A 21,048-nucleotide genomic window follows, 5' to 3' on the forward strand; every position below is an offset into this window, starting at 1 on the left:
AATGACCATCATTCATTATTGACAGATGTTTCTTTATAATCTCCTGTACAACTTCAGAAATGTATATAAATTTACTAACCTCCCTTAATCAAGACATTATGGGAGGTATATAATTTACCCTTGGAAAAAATAAACTGTTTCAGTACAGTGTTTTAAGAATACACAATAATGCTGAATAACAAACCATAATCTCTCTCTCTCTCTCTCTCTCTATATATATATATACACACACACACACACACACACACACACACACACACACACACACACACACAAACGTGTGTTTCAAAACTGTTTTACCTTATTGGTGTACTGTATGTAGTCCTTCATAATACCACCATCTGTGGTTGTTTATTTCCTCTGTAGTTATATTATTTACTTTTGCTTTAGACTAACTCTCAAAGCATGGGAGAACTCATTTATACACATTTCCGATGTTATTTAAAGAGAAGCATGTCTAGCGGAGGTGTGGCTGAATTCATTAATACACATTGCATACTGTTTAATAACTAAAGGCAAAGCTGTGTTGTTTGGAATAGCCCAAAAGCTATCCAAAGGTTCCAACAACTGAGCTATCCTTAATCATAATACTCTTCAGAGTGATGATTTTTATTTTTAAGTATCTTGGGATTTGACTAGACCAAACCGAAAAATTCCAATACCACATTCAGCAAACTAGTACAAAGATTCAGCAACAACAATTCTGATCCTTGAAAATATTCTTCCTCCTCTTACCAGCTGCTAGAATGGCCACAGTGAAAGCATCTTAACAGCCTTATTTAGAATACAGGCTATGCCTCATTGCTTCTGCATCCCAAAAGAACTTAAATCACTGCAAATATTTCAAACAAAATCTGCAGATTCCATTATTTTATCTGCTAGAAATGAACACCACGTGTATGACTGCCAATCTGTCAAAGATTAAAGTTTAAAGATTAAGATTAAGATTAAAGATTAAAGCTTGTATTTGTCTCACTATTATACAAATTCCTAAATGCAAATGTACTCCCTTATCTAGCCAGAAAACTCACTATTAGAGAAAGACCTTACTCACTTCCAAACAATTCTTAACATAACTTAACATAGGAATAACTACAACTCTTCAGTTTTAGGGCCCAAAGTCTGGGAGTCTATCCCAACTGCAATTACAGATTTAAACTCATCAACCAAATTCAGATATGAACTCAAAACACACCTGCAAAATGTCACAAAATACTTTCCAACAGATTATAAATTAACCTCCTATGAGGCAACATCAATTGCCCCTTATAACATAATCATTCCATCAGGTGTTTTATCCTAAATTATAAGGTATCCTTGTAGTTTAAGTTCACAAGTTGAGATAATACCTTACTTGTAAATAGATATAAATAAACTCTTTACTCTCCATACATATACTACCATACCCTCCTTTACCACTACATCCTCAATTGCATCTTCTTTCCCTGCTTCAAACTCCCCTCACCTACATCCCAGACTAACCTATACCACCCCCCTTTTTCATTCTAACATCTCTGTTTAGTCTCCTTCATTCTAATCTATAAACCAACAATATCCTCTAATTACTTACAACATTTAATCTAGATGCTGCTCGACCTCCGCATATAAGCATTACTTACACTCATACAATGTTTTATTATTAAATATTCTAGCTTTCATTATTACTTAGCATTACACATATTGTACTGGTGACATCTTACCCTATGTAGGTGTTTTGATCTCTGTGTAAGTAGTGTTTTACCATATTTTATTCCTGTATTCATGTTATTACTGGTTTTACCATTCTGTATCTCTGGGCTGAACCTGAAATAAGTTCTCTATGATAAATGTTATACTCTAGTTAAGACATGTATGGAAATAAATAAATAAATACATGCAAATGAAATATATAAATAAACAGAAACATGTTTCAAACTCTGGAAGGAAAAAAAATGACCAGAAAATCAGGATAGAGCACAAAAATAATTTAATAAGGAAAAGAAAACCCATTTAATCAGACAAGATAAAACCACTAAAATAAGTACACAATAAAACCACATCTGGTACAAGTATCCATACAAACGCTTGTATCTGAAGGCATCATTTCGAGTTTAAACTTGTGAACAGACAGAGCTAACAAAGTCTAAGGGATGAGTAGGTCTTTTGCCTTAACAACAAAAAAGGGTTGTGAACTGTACTAAGAGACTACGCATTTGAACAGACTGGTAGTAGAAGCAGCAAGGAATAGTTTAGAGTAGCAATATTTTGTGTAAAGTCTTCATACTCTGTAGGCTTGCTTTTTTCTAACATGTTTGAAAGCCTTGTCTGCTTCAAATGCTTCTTAATGACAAAACCCTCTAAACGGTGTGATATACAGTAGATTAAATGCAACTGCTTACACTTCTGAATTATTTTATAATGGTTCTTCTGAATTTGTTCTTCCTAGAGTGGCAGTCACTTAGAGCTTTATTCATTTTGCATTACAATGTGACTACACAAACAGATGGAAACACGTACAATTTTTTAAAGACCACAATATTTGAAACGCAGTTTTGTCATTCACACTTCTTAGAAAGCCATACTCTTTGGTTATTGTGGTTTCAGGGAAATAAAGGAATGTAGATTAAAGAAGGAATCTTCTCAGCCAATCATTTCAGTAAACATGTTTTTATCTGAAGGTGTAGTAACCTCTGAGTTGGCATGTTTAATTTGTGAGTGGGGTGTAAAGCACTGTACTATCAATTAACTGAATCTGGACTTTCTCAGAAATGGGATAACTGATTATTTTTTCCAAGAAGCGTGTTAGGCAAACATAGATTTTTGACATGGGGTCTTGGAATAATTGTATTATAACATAAGGAACAGTATAAGGAAGCAGCAGTAAATAATACATATAAAAATAATTTATAATGTACAACAAAACATAGTCTGGAAATAAAGTACTCTAAGTAACAAAGTTTGTGATGGTAAGATTGTCATTAGATGAATTATTCATTTGCATTGAGACTCAAAGTCTTTAGGCATCTAAGGGAGTTTCTTCTGAGACAGGAATTTATGCAGACACATTTAGAGTGGAGTTAGATTAAAATCAAATTAACAGAGTTTAGCCCTGAGTATAGGAGTCAAGGACAAATTCACCTAAATAGTATATGAATTGATGGAGATTGAATTATTACATTTCTGAAATTTCCTCTCCAAATTATTGCATATGCATAAGAGGCTCATCTACATTTTCAAGCAACAGTAGTTGTAACACAGTTCACATTTCCATAAATCTTGCTGTCAATAAATCGTGTGTGTGTGGATTGCTTGACTGTGCCTTTCGTCAAGGATAAAGACATTAAAAGGAAACACACACTTGTAATTTAAAAGCAAGGTGGTGTTGGATATACAGCAAGCAAGTAAAAATATGAACATTTGTGAAAATTAGAAGACATTTCTTATGTAGTTATAATGGCAGGGGCAGAGGACTGGCACTTATGTAGTTGATAATGGTAGGGGCAGAGGACATGCATGAGGGGCATAGTTAGATACTACATGCTTGCACGTCATTTTGCAGACTGATTTTGTTACAACAGTTCAGGTGCAATTATCATTATCCAACTGTGGTTAGCTTTTAAAAGATTTACTTTCAGTCACTCTGGTTTAAAGCCAATCCACAAAACCACCTTATACCAGAGTAAGTCATTTACACTGAAAGTAAATATTTTATTTATCTTTTGTTGACTAGATTAGACCCACTAGGCTAGAGGCCTCTTTTCAGGGGAGAGCCAAGGTGCTATTTTTAATACTTGGGGGTATGTGTCCAGGGCCTCAGGGAACTTCCCCTACATTTTCTGATAGGTGCCTCACAATCTTTTACATCCACCAGAGCTACCACGGATTCAAGCAGATGAGGCTTTGGTTTAACATCTCATCTGAAGGATGACACATTCAGGAATACAGCACTCCAATAAATACTGCTCTGCAGCGTCAACTATTCAAACACCTGGATTGAGAATAGAACCCATAGCCTGCTGAGTGTGCTACCTGTTGTGCTAGTGGCACAGTATCTGCTTCACAATGTATACGTTACTTTTTTAATATTCAGCAGAATATATTGCAGAATGTTCCGCCTACTACAGGAACAAAATAGGTGTGTTTTAAAAAAATCATGAATTTGTAAGCAAAATTAAAACGAAAATTAATACAGTATTCATTTTTCTTTACGTGTGTACAGCAGTGAGTAGTTCAAATACATGCTCCAGAACAGTCACAGACCTCTTCTCCTTTTTTTCCCCTAATGAAGCAGACATAATCTTTATGGAACATCCTACATTGCCTTTACCTAAAATGCATATTCAAGTGAAATTTCAAAAAAAAAAAATCTAGTGCTTTTGCTGAGTTAATAATAAATTTATTTTGCCAATGAGACCATGTTTATGGCTGTAAACATGCATTCAAAAAGCAGGACTTCTTATATTTGCATTGTGAATCACCCAAGGAGAAATACATGCCTGGCTCCATGGTGCAGAGAGATAGAGTGCTTACTGTGACCCAGGTGACCAGGGTTTGAATAGCAGCCCCAGAGTTGGAGGAGCCAGGTAGGGAGGTTGAGGAATGAAGAGATATGATCATCTTTCTTGGGAGGTGGAGAGGATTGTAGATATTTAGGTAACACATGGAGATGGTGTGATTTCTCTTGTGGAGATTGGGAAACTGCTACTTCTGCTTGAGGGAAGGGGATGGAACTGCTTGAATGTGATGTCGCTTCCAGAAGAAGGGGATGACCAGCACAGATAGGCCACTGCATGCCCCCTTCAGCTCTACTAGCCATGCTTTCATGAGAAGTGTTAGGGCTTAAAGAAGAAAACTCTCAAACCACCTTTTATGGCTGTCTAAATATGGCCCCTTCTGGTTGACCCTTATTCCTGTGATGGGGAATGAAGGGGCTGATTGGAGAGGAGGAGACTCTGGTCGACCCTTCTTCCTGTGATGGGGGACGAATGGGCTGATTGGAGAGGAGGAGACTCTTGTTGACCCTTCTTCTGTGATAGTTAATGAATGGGCTGACTAGAGTGGAGGGGACTCTTGTTGACCCTTCTTCCCGTGATAGGGAACGAATTCGCTGATTGGAGAGGAGGAGACTCTGGTTGACCCTTGTTCCTGTGATGGGAACAAACGGGCTGATTGGAGAGGAGGAAACTCTAGACAGTGGAGGCAAAGAAAGAAAAAAACTGAGAGTGATATATGTTAATATGTTTTAATATTTAAGAGTTACATGCAATAACCTCAGACCCATCATGAAATTGTGTTGCGAAGTAAAGCTTTGTGTCTATTTTCAAACATTATTTGGCAAAGAGTTTACAATTTTACATCCAGAGGTAGTATTTTACACTGTAATAGAAGTATAAGTTACACCAAGAGTATGAATTTCCATTAACCACATAGTAATAAAATTTATTATGCCAAATCCAGAATAAATAATGCATATTGTTGGTTATTATCTATTTTGTTTGTTTACTGGGGTAGTACAGTGATCAAAATACACCATTTGCAGGCACAGCCCTGGTAACTAATCCTGATCTCACTTGCTGTGATTCAGATACTAACATCAAATGTGTCAGCTGCCATGCAGATTAGCTACATGTGTATTCATTTAATTTTTTAACAAAGGCTGTTGCAGCTGTTTTGGTTTGCAGCAACAGGAATGTTAACATATATATGATCAATTACTTCAGTATGGCAGGGGCATTTTAACAACAAACAGCCTTGCCCCCCCATGCCTTCTACATTCTCATATTTATTATAACCTCTGAGGCAGCATTACTTCAGTAAAGTGCAAACAGATAAAATGCGTGAGATAACAATGAGTCTCCTTTTTCTTAATTTTGTGCAAGTCAGCTCTCCTGGAGTTGCTTTATTCTACTTATCTTGGTTGCTCTTTCACAGAACAGGTAAGGGATATATGCATCCTATGTAAAGATGTCTACTTTGTCAAGACTCACCTCAATTCATCTATCCATGACTTAGACATTATTTCAACTTTTCTGTCTTCCAGTTTAGTTGTAATCCTAATGTAACAACTCCTGCAAGGGGCTTTTCCTTCAATCAGACTGTTGCTAATCAACAGATGTCCTCCCTAAACGAAAGGCTGGGCTATTTTGGTTGAGTTTGCAAAGAGGAGCGAATGTTTTAGCTGTTGTTCCTAAACTACTTTTAATTACAGAGGAGAATTTATTTTGCTGGTCTCTGTCCAACATAGCAAATACATAATTTATGACTTTTTCAATGTTCAAGATTATTTCTTGTAAGACAGAGAGTTTGAGGAGGAACAGTTACTTAATAAGTTTATTTTAGGTGATCTCTATCTATCCTTGTATCTCTCTCTCTCTCTCTCTCTATATATATATATATATATACACACACACATGCACACACATATACTTGGCTATAATTATGACAAAAATGTGTCTTATTTTGCAGTGGTGGCATGCAAATTAACAACTGGTTTTAAATAAGGCCATAATAACTGCAATCATATTTTAAGTTGAAGGACTGTCTGCTGCTACTGAATTTAAAGTTTCCTGACACACTGCTTGTATCATTGTTGCGTGTTGCACAAATGACAACTGCTTATAGTTTGTTGTGGAGTTGAGGACATAGTACACATTGTTGGAAGATGGCAGTTGCTATACACCAGCAGTTTTCAGTCACTATGTCCACAAAATTCTGCAGTGTTCTGTATCCTCCTCACCACTTTCCTCTGCCTTCTGACTTTGGTATATTTCTTTGTAGCAAACACTTCAACTAAGGTGGAAATTAAAATCCCTACAGGGCCCACTGTAGAGAATAGCCCAAGAAGAATACCAAAGAAGGCACCCATGGAACACTACCAAGAAAGAGTAGATGAAAAATTGAACAAAGAGGAAGTTGTTGTTGGCAAAAAAAAAAAACAAAACAAAACAAAACATAACATCTTACAGTTCCATCTATGGCTACAATTTAGTAACTTCCAGAGGGGAGATTCAGTCTATTGAAATATGCAGCTGATCCACAGCAATGTTGTTCCAGCCTTCTGGAAGGGCTGATACTGACTGTTCCGAAAGATTGGGGGGTATCTGGAGCAGTCAGTGGAGTCCTTTTTAACAAAGTTCTCCAAAACAGACAAGTTTGTCAATGAGCAAAGTAAATGTCTGTGCACGGGAGTATTTCTGTCAGTGGTGGCAATAATGTTATTTTACAGGTAGTTGACACGCTACATAAATGGGATCTCCCTGTAACCAAATCTGACCCAATCTTTTGACTGCATGTTTACCTGTCCTGAAACAGGTGTTCACCTACAATACAAATTATGCAACTCTTTTGTATTCAGCATAATTTGGCATTTAGCCGTGCACTGGTTATCTATTACAAGTTACATTAACATAAAAGAAAGATGTTTCTTGGCTATATCCTGTTCTGTACATTTGTCTAGCATTCACATTCCTGCCTGAGTGGGAGCTGGAAATGTTGAGAGTAGGTTGGAGGGGTGAATCCATTATGAAAGCTATAATATGAGCGGTACATGGAACAAAAAGGTGGAGTAAGCACTGGCATTACGTTGTTTACAGACAGATGAGATGTTTATTTAGGTTAGCTTGAATACAGATGTCTTCAGTGTGTCAAGGCCTGAATAATGTCCTTCACCATCATGGTACCAATGACCATTTTCTCACTGTTGATTGTCAGTTGTGATGCTCCTCCATTTTTGATCAGCAGTGTAACAAGCACCAAACTGCTACTGCTCACAGTTCTGCCAGCAAACCTGCAAATGAAAAACAAAGTCTGTCACATGAAAAGAGACACATTCCACTGCATAGTTTATCGCATAAAAATAGGCACATTCCACTGCATAGTGTGTCACATGAAAACAGACACATTCCACTGCATAGTGTGTCACATGAAAACAGGCACATTCCACTGCATAGTGTGTCACATGAAAACAGACACATTCCACTGCATAGTGTGTCACATGAAAACAGACACATTTCACTGCATAGTGTGTCACATGAAAACAGGCACATTCCACTGCATAGTGTGTCACATGAAAACAGACACATTCCACTGCATAGTGTGTCACATGAAAACAGACACATTCCACTGCATAGTGTGTCACATGAAAACAGGCACATTCCACTGCATAGTGTGTCACATGAAAACAGACACATTCCACTGCATAGTGTGTCACATGAAAACAGGCACATTCCACTGCATAGTGTGTCACATGAAAAGGGACACATTCCACTGCATAGTGTGTCACATGAAAACAGGCACATTCCACTGCATTTGTTCACATGATGTCTCTGCCATGATTATTTGTCACCTCTATAATAACTTCCCAAGATATAATTAAACTGATCTTTGACAGGGACAGGATAGGATATCTCTGTTTTGCTAAGAATGTCAAACACTGGACATTAACTACATCTACAGAAGCATTAACAGCAGTAGAGATTTACTTACATAACTAATGTACTGTACAGTATTTTACAATTTACAGCGCCAGCCAAACCCATTTGAAAGTTAAGCCTGCACCTGCTAAGCTGTACCTCAGACTGTCATCTGTAATTTCTATTTTAACATAGAAACACATTCTAAACATCTTGCAAGGACTGTTTGCCTAACCTAGTTTTCATACTTCTCTGCCTTGCAAATAACCTACAGGTCCTACTTAGATAAACACTATTCATTTCTCACTCTTGAGAATTATCTTATGTTTGATTACTGATTTCCAGCACAGTTTTTGACTCAACATTCTCATCAGAAAATGTCTTTTCTGATTTTCTTTTAGGAAGGTCCCTGTGGCAGTAATACAGAGCAGTGGCTCTTCCCACTTCTCTATAACATTTCACACAGTGTGCAACTTCCAGGTGTTCCACCAATGAAGTTAACAGTACAGGTAATGTAGGCTCTCTTATACATGCTAAAACAAAATAAAAATGTCCTGGAAGTCACAATATATAGCTAAATATTTATTAAATACTGAATAAAATTACAGTTCAACAGTTAGGTAAGCTGTTTATGTCCCTGAGTCAGCTTCCATTACTATGTTGATATTATAGTCACATGATACTGGTTCAATTCATTAATGAACCAATGTCCTGCACTTTACAACAGGTTTTAATAATAAGATCAAAGGTTGCGGAATTGCAAATTCACAAATTCACACCTGGGGTAGAGCCTATGTCCCATATGGACAGGGCAATCTGCAACATACTAAAGGCATTGGTACAAATCCATGCCATCCTCTTACCTCTACGGACCATATATTGGGTAAATTTGGGTTATATTTTCTAGGCTTGTAAGGGCTCTTAAACCATTAGCCTAGTAATCTCCTATGAACCTAAGTCCAGGAAATGTGTTTGAATTATGTTGTAAAATTCACTAAAATAGTTTAGGATTCAACATAATTTTATATACCTCTTCCACACATATTTTCTTGGGGTTCCTATTGGAACATCAAATTTCCAATTGTCCGAATCACTAAAGGTTGACCTTTAATGATCGCACAACTAGAAATTCGAATTCGTCAAAAATAACATTAAAAAAAAAGAAAAAGTAAAGGGTGTAGGCGGGGGGCAAGCCCCCCTGCACCCCTCCACCCCCGCTACTTAAATATACCAACTCCAAGATTGCGCTACAGTGTAAGAAAGTGAAATCTTCCCTTTACGCACCATAGTTTGTTGAAGTGCAAATTCGCAGTTGATATATTTAAGTACTGGGGGGTGCAGGGGGGCTTGCCTCCCTGCTTTAACCTGTCAGGGTACGTTGTCCTTGTTTTTTTTTTTTTTTTTTAATTTCGAAGTTACGGAACTTTGATCATATGGTGTTGACCATATGGTATTCGAAGTTCCGTAACTTCGATTTTCTAATAAGTAACCATTTTCTTGTATGACCTCTAGCACTTGAAAAACAAAACATTGTGTGCTGTCAGTATTTAAAATACATTATTTGCAGCCTTTCTTTTAAGATGCTCCTTATACATCCCACATTGTTCTTCATTCGGTTTTGTTTTCTTCAGCCCTTTTCTGACTACTTATGGTCTCTTAGCCATTTTGAATACATTTTTGTCTGCATAGTAGCTCATATTCCAGTTTTTTTTTTTTTCTGTAAAAATTGTGTTCAGGTCCTTCAGTATACCTGACAACATTTTCAGAAATCATCAAAACATCAAAACATCAAGGCATTGCTTACAAATCAGCAAAAGAATGTGCTTGATGTAGGCAAACAGTGCCAGAAGACTACTCTACACAGTGCTTGTTTTGTTTAGTCCCTGACCAATTGGTTGAAGATTATGTATCCTGTCTATATTTAGACGAGTAATTAAGATGTCTAAAATATTAAAAGTATCTGTCCGCTTATGATTGGCAGTGGAGTTTTACAGTGTCGAGTTGCCAGCTCATCGCCAAACCTTCCACAGAAGGTGCACACACACACACACACACACACACACACACACACACACACACACACACACACACACACACACACACACACACACACACACACACACACACCTAAGGCCAATTTAGAGTGTCCAATTCACCTACTGCATGTCTTTGGGATGTGGGAGGAAACCGGAGCACTCAGAGGAAACTCATGCGACCACAGGGAGGACATGCAGACTCTGCAGAGAAGGCACCCCAGCCGAGAATTGAACTGGCGAACAAAAAAAAATATTAAAAGTATAGTTAAATGAAAATAGACTGAAACTTTGTTGAAGAAATCCAATAAAAAATACTTCTTCAAACCATTAGAGATAGCTAAAATGAAGAAAGTGAAGGAAATTATTAAAAAAGGGGTGAAAAAGTTCAAAGAAGGAAAGAACCCAAGCTCTTTGACTCTGGTGATCAGTAGCTGTGTACAGGCTGTACTTAGGCAGGCACAAAATTGTAAGACAGCTTTCAGAAACAGGGAACTGAAGAGTGCCATGTACATACAGAGATGCATCCAGCGATACTGACACTGTACAACTGTTATGAACAGACACCTTCAGCAGCCACTATCTTTAACATCTTGAGGATATTTTGTAGGTAAAAGATGTGGGGCTCCAGAATGCATGATCATAAAGGATTGTTCTGAAACAAGCAGTGGAATGGCTAACACCCCGTCTTAAACTGGTTTCCAGCTATTCCACTTATTCAGCACCTTCATCTGACAAAAACTGTTACAAAAGGAGATTCCTTGGAAACTTCAAAGTAGCAACAAATCTGCATCAGTTGCCTACAAGGCCGCAGAAGTTTCACAAAATAAGCCCTTAAGGCGATGTATGACTATTCCAAATGTTTTAGTTACAGGTGACTCTGTAGTGAGCCATACAGACTCCCCACTCACCGGGTTGAACAACGAGAAGGTTATGGTCAGCTGCCTCTCTGATGCAATGATTCACCAGCTCACACATGCACTCAAGTCTCTCAACAACAAGTACCATAATAACTCCATCATAGTTCATGTTTGTGTAAACAACTTGAGATTTACCTCTCTGGACTACATGGAGAGAGACATGATTAAACTCACTGAAAATGTGCCCAGGTGGGTATGTCCCTAGATTTGAGCAGCATTTTATCCTTGCCTAGGATGATACCACAATACAAGCAGAAAATGACTAACTGCAATAATTGACTTATAGTTTCTGCTATCATTCTAAAGGGATTCAGATCCTGTCAGCCTGTAATGACATGATGGATAGACCACGTTGCTTTGCCAGAAATAGTCTTCACCTGGCACCTCTAGACTTTTTGTAAGCAAGGTCACAACAACAAAATTCCCAATGGGAAAATATCAAACACAAAGAAAGTAACGGTCATGCTGCTAAATGCTAAGAGTTTAAATCAGAAACTGCACTCTCTGGAAGCACTCCTCTCCCTGGAAGATGTTGACATATGTGTAGTCACAGAAACCTGGCTCAAGGGCACAAAAAGTATCCTGGCCTTATAAGGCTACAATGCCTTCCATATTTTCAGATTGCAAATTGAAGGTGTAAGAACCAAAAGAGGTGGAGTATTTATCTTCATTAAACATAATTACACCTTTAGACTGATTAGACAAGAAAACTCTATGGAGCTACTCCAAATCCAAATTACCCTGGGTAAGACCCCTCCCCCTTCAGGTCATCATCAGTTACAGGTCCCGTTCCATGAACCAAATACCCACACAGCTTATTTATAGGTTCATAGGTTGGTACTAGGCTATCGGCCCTAGGGCCTATACAAGCCTAGCTATAACAATTCCCTGGCTATTTCTTCCCACAATATTTACTTCCCTGGACCCGTGTCTAGCAGGGCGACTGATGTGATCCTCGGCATGAATTTCTTATCTTCCATCCAATTGTCAAGGTTTCTTTTGAAGAGGACCAAAGAGGCACTCACTTGACATGTATGGGCAGTCTGTTCCAGTGTCTTGGGAGACTCTGGGTCAGGAACCTATCCCTCCAGCATGTTTTGTTCATTGTGATGACAAGGTTTAGATCCCTGGAGTGTGTGGCTCTGAGGGATTGGGATTTCTTTAAGTGTAGCATGTCTAACAGCTCTAGGTTTGACATGGCCTTGTATGTTAAGCAGAGATCGTCTCTGAGTAGATGATATGTGGCAGAGTATAGCTGGAGTTTATTTAGATGGTCAGCACAGGGCATCTGCTTTAGGCCTGTGATTCTTTGTGAGGTATTTCTGTGGCCTTTCCAGTTGTTGCAGATATCCTGAGAGGTACATACCAAATGGGGCATTGTATTCTATAATGGGTCTAATGAGGGATGAGTACAGTGGGACAATAACCTCCTTTTTTTCTGGATGAAAAGCCCTTATTGATGAGGTGTGCCACATAGAAGGATTTCCTGACTGTTGTGGCGATGTGGTTATCGAAGGTGAGACCACTGTCCACCTGTGTTCCTAAGTCTTTTATCACACTTTTGGTGTTTAGTGTACTGCCACCTATGTGGTAATTCATGGGTACATGTTTTTTCCCAATGGGGATAACTATACATTTCTTGGCATTGAGCTTGAGCCCATGGCTCTGGCACCAAGCATCTGTTTCTGTAAGGCTCTTTTGTAGAATATCCACATCATTTGGGGATTCAATAATGGCTCCCAGTTTGCAGTCATCTGAGAACTTTGTTAGCCCGAGTCCCTTAGTGTTGGCCTGTACTTCACAGAAGTAGACAAGGGTGGTCCCAGGACTGAACCCTGAGGTACTCCACTTGTCACTTGTCTGGAGCTGGACTTGGAGTCAGCTACTTTTACAGTGTGGTTTCTGTCAATAAGCCAGTTGTCAACCCACTGAGTGATGTAGGGATTAATGCCCAGCTTAGTAAGCTTATCTATGATTCCAAAGTGGGGGATGGTTTCAAAGGCCTTGGCAAGGTCCAGATATGCTGTGTGGACCGCCTTACCCTCGTCCACAGCTCTGGAGACTAATTTGAAGAATTCAATCAAGTTCAGGAGACAAGATCGGCCCTTCATGAACCCAAATTGGGTGGGGTCCAGTGTTTGAAGGTTGCCAATGTCTTTCTTTATAAGTTCCCATAATAATACATTCCATGGCCTTGCAGATTAGGCTCGTCAGACTGATGGGGTGGTAGTTCCCAGGATCCAAGGTGGATCCCCCCTTGTGGAGTGGGATAACTGTAGCTCTGCGCCACTCAGTGGGCACAAAGCCTGAGGTGAGGCTATGATTAAACATGACACTTAGATGAGGTGCCAGTTCATTTTGTAGTCCATGTAGTACACAGCCCAGGATGTCGTCTGGTCCCATGGATGCTGTATTCTTAGCTTTGGAGAGTGCGGTTTTTACCTCTATGGCCATTATTACTGGAATTTGGCAATCTTTCGGTATTGAGATGGGCTCTTTAGAGGGTGAGAGGGTGGGTGAAGCTGGCACTGAAATGATCTGCCAGGATATTGGCAATATCCTTAGGATCAGTATTATTTAATGCCATTCTCTTGTAGCTCAGAGCAGATATGAGCATTGCCATTTAGATTCTTGACATAGCTATAGAATGCCTTGTGGTTGTCTTTGGAATCTCTGGCAATTTCATTTTCGTAACTAGCTTTGGAGGATTTTATGAGGGATCTCAGCTTCTTACTGAGGCTGGTAAGGGTTTTTTTTGCATCCTGGGATTTTTCTCTTTTCTGCATCAGTTTCTTCCTTTTTTTGTAATGTTTCTTTATTGCAGGGGACCACCAGATGGGCTTCCTTTTTTTGAAGGAGAGGGTTCTATTTGGGATGGCACAATTCATGCATGAATGGTTGTGCTCATACAGTGCCTTAGTGTAGGATTCAGCAGTCAAATTTTCAGTTCCCATCTGCATGGGTGTCATGAAGTTTGTCACTTCTGACTTGAGTAGCATAAAGTTGACTTTGGAGATGTTTTTTATGAAGGTTTCTTTACTGGGGGTGGGGGAGGGATGTGGATATCAAGGGTGATTAGCTTATGGTCAGACCTGACCAACGAGGGGGTGACCATAGGTGTGGAGCATTGATTTCCCATGTTGGTAATGACCACATCTAGGATATTGGAACCCCTGGTGGGACTATGGATTAGTTGATCCAGGGCATTGGAATTTATGAATTCCAAGAACCGTTGGGCAAAGGTGTTGGTACACGAGTAGTTTTCCCAGTTAATGGCAGGGTAGTTGAAATCACCCAGTATTAGGGTGTTTGGTTGTATCTTAATATTTTTCAGTATGTTTAGAAAGGTGTAGTGAGAATCTTGGGGCATGGTGGGAGATCTGTAGCAAGCTTCGGTTTGGATTGCAGTATTACCTAGTGTTAGTTGTACCTGGCGAATTTCGATGCATTGTGTTGGGCAACTAGCCTGGTGGTCTGAATATCCTTCGTGAATATGGACATTCCTCCACCTTTAGTGTTCGGTCCTGGTTTGGTGGCCAAAAAGTGTGGTAAGAACTGTAGCCTGGTATTGCAGGGGTGCTCTCTGGAGCCTTGAACCAGGTCTCAGTTACTGCACAGATATTGATGTTCTCCATTTTTAGGAGTGCCTTGACAGAGTGCATTAAATAACCAGCGTCTGCAAGTCTTGAACCCAAGACCCTGCATACCATAGCCACAGCAATCTACCACTAAGCTATTAAAGCTACTTGGAACAATTAAGGTACAACCTAACACCCTAGTCATGGGTGACTTCAACTATCTTTCCATTAATTGTGAAAGTTATACAAGCCCAAACTCACTTGCACAAATGTTCCTGGACTTTGTTAACTCAAATGCCCTTGAACAAACAGTGTATCACCCCACAAGGGGCTCCAATATTCTAGACATGATCCTCACCAATATGAGTGACCAGTTCAATGCCTCAAGTGTAGGGCCCGCACTTGATAAATTCAACCATAAATTAGTAATTTTTGAAGTAGCAATAGCAGCAGAACTCCCCAAAGGAGAAGTCAGGCTAAAAAACTTCACCATAATTGACTTAGAAGCTCCAGTTTCTACAGATGGTATTAACGGCTATACTAAGGTATACACTGATGCCCTCTGTAAACATCTGCACAAATGTATAGATGCAACCATGCCAGATAGGATTAAAACAAGATCCTCAAGAAAAAGTAAACCATCCTGGTGGATGTCTGGCATTACACAATTAGTGAAAGAAGCTGCTGTATAAAAATACAAAAATGAGATCCCAGAAATGGAAGAGCACCCTCCTCAGCCTAAACAAGCAAATAAGGCAACTCATAAAATCTTCAAAGAGCAACTATGAGAAAAATTTAGCAACCGTAGCCAATGATAACCATAAGGCTTTCTTCAGCTACGTCTGCAACCTGAAAGGAAGGACTCAGATGTGTGCTGAACTAATTGTGGATGGCATCACACACACTATCCCTGTGGAAATTGCAAACCTGCTAGCAGACAGGTTTGGCAAAAATTTCAGCCTCTTATCTCCCCAAACATACCACAATCCATGTCTTCTTCATCTCCTCCTATCTGCATCTCAAAAGAGCAAATAATAAATGCTCTCTCTCTTCAAGGCTAAGAACACAGCCTCCATGGGACCAGATGGCATTCCGGGCTGCATTCTTAATGTTCTAAAACAAGAGCTAGCTACTCCATTAGGCAGTCTATTCAACCAGAGCCTGAGTACTGGGTTTGTCCCCACTGAATGGAAAACAGCGATTGATATCCCCTTCTACAAGGGTGGCTTGGCAACAGACCCAGGTAACTATAGAACCATAAGTTTAACCAACCTCATCTATAAGGCAATGGAATGAATCATCATGGACCTCATAAATAAGGATATAGGTGACAGTCAAACCCTCTTGTTAAGGGCAGGTCATGCCTGCTAACCTTGGTGGACTTTTTTGAGAACGTGACCAGAGCCACAGATGAGAGCAAAGCCATGCACGCAGCCTATCTTGACTTGGCCAAGGCTTTTGACACTATCCCACATTTGGGAATCATTGACAAACTAACCCAGTTGAATATCAACCCCTATGTTGTCAGGTGAGTTGCTAACTGGCTCACAGATAGACAGCACTCAAAGTGGGAGACTTTACCTCTACCAGCAGACCTGTCACCAGTGGGATCCCACAAGGGTCAGTACTGGGCCCACTCTTGTTTGGTATATACTTCTCGGATGTCCAGACCAAAACCGAGGGGCTGTTGCTAACTAAGTTTGTGGATGACTGCAAATTAGGTGCTATCATTGAATCCCCTAGCAATGTCAGAGTACTTCAAAAAGGACTTACACAGACCAATGATTGGTGCCAAAGCTATGATCTTAAACTAAATGCTAAAAAATGCATCATCATTCCCTTCTATAAAATCAATGCCCCTGCTGATTATAAAATAAACAAAAATATTTTAATAACCAATTCAGTAATGAGAGACCTGGGAGCACAAGTTGACTGTGACCTCAACTTTGACCACCACGTGTCTACTGTGGTGAGGAAGGCATTTTACATCACTTACCTGATTAGCAAAGGCATCTCTTCAGGAGCAAATGAGGTTGTAAGCCCCCTGTAGTCGTCCATCATCAGGCCTGTTATTGAATACAATGCTCCCTTTGGTATGTACCATACCAGATACCTGCAGCAACTTCAGAGACCTCAGAGATTTCTAACTAAGAAAATTCTGGGTCTCCAGTACATGTCTTATATGGACAGACTGAAGTTGCTATCACTATACTCACTAGCATATAAACTATTTAGAGGTGACTTATGTCTAGTTTAAAGGGCTATCTCTGCCCCAAATCTAATGGAAATGCTGCACATCTGTAAGCCAAATGGGACTAGAGTCATCCATTCCAGGGACCTCAATCTAGCCTGAGACATAAACAGGACCTGCTGGAGATAGATACATCTCTCAGAGGTTGCCACTCCTCTGGAATAGACTTCCAATCCATATCAAGCAGAGCACATCTATGACCCTATTTAAGCACAACCATAAATTTCTGGTGGGGATTGCCCCTGCTTCTCTCCTGGGCATGGGTAGTCCTTGCTAGAAACGCCTTGGGCATAGACAATATCTCTCATCTAGTATTACATTGGGATTTAACAGCCAGGCTTGTAAAGACCCTTGGGTCAATACCCTAGTAACATCCTATGAACATATGAACCTAATTCCATGGTTATGCTAGGACTATGTCATCCCATCAATGATGGTTTCATGGATTGAAATTCCACTGTAATTTATAAAATGAATGACAACTTAATTGACTTTAGTTGTCTCAGTTTTCTTCCCTTTTTTTTTTTGAGAAACTGTCATTTGTAGCATCTTTTATTTGTGTCAGGTTAGTTTACATGTTTTAATGTTACTAATGCACTTATTGTAGTGTTAGTCACTTGTCTGCACTGTGGTTGCAGTTCTGATTTTTGCTGATTGCAGGTAAGTTTTATTTCTCACTTGTCTTTCATGAATTGACTGTTTACCAAACTTCTGGAATATTTAGCACACTAATTTCTGTTATGCATACTATCACTTGCAAGAAGCTCTTGGCAATATATCATCTGAAGATTTTTGTTGCAATTCTGCTCACCATCCTATATGACTAAACTGTAGTTTATACATTCTTGCAATTTATTTATTTATTTTTTACATTTCTTAACCAGGTTAGTCCGACTGGGACCAGAGAGTCCTTTTTAATTTGAAAAAGCTCCAGGAAAGTAATTAAAAAGTAAGAAAAAAACCTAACAATTCAACTTGTAAGATACTTAACTGTACAAAACAGAGAGAAATATACAATACGAATACATACAAGGTATTTTGAGAATGCAGTATCAATATGTTCAAAAAGTTTGGTTAGGATTACATTATTTACAAGGAATGTAGCAATGCCTAAAATAAAAAAATTCAGAGCAACATCATGACATAGTACAACAAAGATGCATTTATTTATTATTTATTTTATTTTACATTTGTTAACCGGGATAGTCCGACTGGATATATGTCCATTTTCAGCAGAGGCCCGGGGAGAAAAGCTCCAACAAAAAGCAACAAAAACATACAGAAAATTCAAAAATAATGTACAAAAGTACAGGGTTGCTTGAAGAACCGACAAAATACATTTTAGAACATGGAGTCAGAAGTTGACATTAATAATATTGTAATAGGAACCACAAGCTTACATCGTTAGTAAATGAGAGTGAGAATGTTTTAGTTAGAAGGAGAGAATTATGACTAAATACGTTGTGTAGCGTGAGGATTAGCCAGGCTTGGTGCAGTAGCAGTACCTTTTAGACCCCAGGTGTAGTTTGAGCTTGGCTTTGAAGTGATTCAGGGAAGAAATTGAGGTAATCTCAGGGGGTAAAAGGTTCCAGGTTCTACCTAGGGAGTTGGACAGGAGAGAGTCACCGGCTAGGTTATTAGTTTTGTAAGTCTGGATGAGGACTTTGTTGGAAGAACGAAATGGTCATGGATTGTTGTACAGGGTGACTAGGTGTTTGAGTGAAGGGGTGTTTTCAGGGGTGTATATGATTTTGTGGACTATGATCAATTGGTTGTATCGCACTAGACTAGGAAGTTCGAGCCAACCAAGCTGAGTTAGATTAATGCAATGATGTGTTCTAAATGGGAGCCCAGTGGCGAATCTGGCAATGTGATTGTAACAGGTAGTAAGTTTGTTTAGATTGGACTTATTGTTATTTAAAAGAAGAGGGGATGCGTACAGGAGAGTAGAGAGAAGATGAGAATGGGCAATGGCAACTTTGGCTATGGGAGTTAGAAAGTTCTTTAATCTGTACAGTGAACCTAGTTTTTTATTGATGGTTTTGATCAATTGGTTAACATGTAGGTCAAACTTTAAGTGGTTGTCAATAGTGACACCTAGAAGTTTAGTAGATGGGTCAGGAGAGATGATTGTGCCATCTTTGGATTTGATTGTGAAGTTAATGGGGAGGGACTTTTGTGTTGGTAAGAATATAAGCATTTTAGACTTTTTGGGGTTTAGAATCAGGAGGTGGTTGGATAGCCAGTTTTCTATCATGTTGAAGGTTGTTTGGGTACTTAGCTGCAACTCTGTAGGGGATGTAGCTGAGCAAATCAGTGTTGAGTCGTCTGCGTATTGGATGCAGTTCATTTTAGGAATGGCAGTGTGAAGATCATTGATGAAGATGGAGAATAACAGAGGACCTAGTATGGACCCTTGTGGAACACCCAGGTTGTTTGGTAATAGGGTGGAAAGTTTAGAATGCCAGAGTACAGCTTGTTGTCTTTCACTTAGGTAGGACTCAAACCACTGAAGTGATTTTAGATTTAGACAGAGTGATTTTAGGGAGTGGATCAATAGTTGGTGATCCACCATATCAAAAGCTTTGGACAGGTCCAGGAATAGGGCTGAAGAGATATGGTTGTTATTACGATGAAAGTTAATGGTGTTAGAGAAGGCTAATAGGGCTGTAGTGGTGCTGTGGTGAGGTCTGAAGCCGTGTTGAGTGTCTGCCAGGAGATGGTTGTTTATTAAGTGGTGCATGAACTGTTTTTGGATACATTTTTCCATTATTTTGGCTAGGGGAGAGAGTATGGCTATTGGCCTATAATTGGATAGTTCAGTAGATCCTCCCCCTTTATGGAGAGGGATGACATAAATCGCACATTAATAGAAGCTAATATTCCTAATATCGGGAAAATTTCTTATAAGTACTGAGATTGGATAGGCAATGGCGTCAGCAGATTTTTGTAGGTATTCAGCTGGAAGTTGGTCAGCTGCAAGTGTGGTAGGTTTTAGTTTTCTGAGTAAGGTATGGATAAATGATGTAGCAATTGGTTGGAAGCTAAATTGTGGAAGATTTTTAGAGGTGGAGCTGTTTGGGCTGTAGGGGCTAGGGGGCATGTTGCTGGCTAGGGTGTGGATAGTCTCAGTGAAGAAGCGATTAAAACTGTCTGCAACTTCTTCTAATGGTTTATCGGTGAGGGCCTCAGGTACAGGGGTAGTCTTTTTACCAGGGTGTATTAGATTGTTTAGTCCAGCCCAGAACGTTTGAGGGTTATTTTGGTTAGAGGATTGTAGAGTACTGTAGTATTGTTTTTTGTCAAGTAGTGTAAGTTTTTTAGTTTCATTCCTAAGTTGCCTGTAATCAATTTGATCCTGAGGGAGTTTAGTAGTTCGCCATAAAGCCCAAGCTTTGTCTCTGAGCTTAATTTTAAGCCTGGCCTCTTTTGAGAGCCACGGTGCAGTTTTTGGCTTGTTTTTTTTTAGAGCGGATGGGTGCATGAAAGTCAAGAATCTCAAGGAATTTTTTGTTAAAGTACTGTACTGCTTCTTCTAAGGGGAGGCATTTTAGCATAGACCAGTTGCAGGATTTTAGTTCAAGTTGGAATTTGGTTAAATCAAATTTTTTTTTGTTTCTGACATGTCTATTTAATAGCATAGGTACTAAATGCAGAGAGAGTAATATATGTAGACACTTTAGGTAGATACCAGGCAGATATGTTAATTTAGAGAAGAAAAATTCATTAGGTAATTTCCTGACAAGTACAGATCTATGCATGTTGAAAATTAGCTTTTAGTTGCTTTCTGAATCTGACACTTTTTTTTTGTGGAGTGAAGGGACAGTGGAAGTTTGTTTCATGAGTATGCAATTGAATGACTGTAGAGTATTCTTC

General features: G+C 39.2%; 1 protein-coding gene across 4 annotated transcripts in view; it reads right to left on the minus strand.

Annotated features, from left to right (window-relative positions):
* Positions 1-1,949: 1,949 nt before the first annotated feature.
* AP3B2 (adaptor related protein complex 3 subunit beta 2) overlaps positions 1,950-21,048 on the minus strand; it is a 905,004-nt gene continuing 885,905 nt past the window's right edge. For all 4 annotated transcript variants that reach the window (XM_044077817.1, XM_044077816.1, XM_044077814.1 and 1 more), the window contains one exon: positions 1,950-7,765. In XM_044077817.1, the coding sequence (XP_043933752.1) occupies positions 7,615-7,765 (151 nt within the window). In that variant the 3' untranslated portion in view covers positions 1,950-7,614. The remainder of the gene's footprint in view (positions 7,766-21,048) is intronic.

This window comes from Protopterus annectens, chromosome 7.part0 (genome assembly GCF_019279795.1).
Source record: "Protopterus annectens isolate FY-2018-M chromosome 7.part0, PAN1.0, whole genome shotgun sequence".
Classification (NCBI taxonomy): domain Eukaryota; kingdom Metazoa; phylum Chordata; order Ceratodontiformes; family Protopteridae; genus Protopterus; species Protopterus annectens.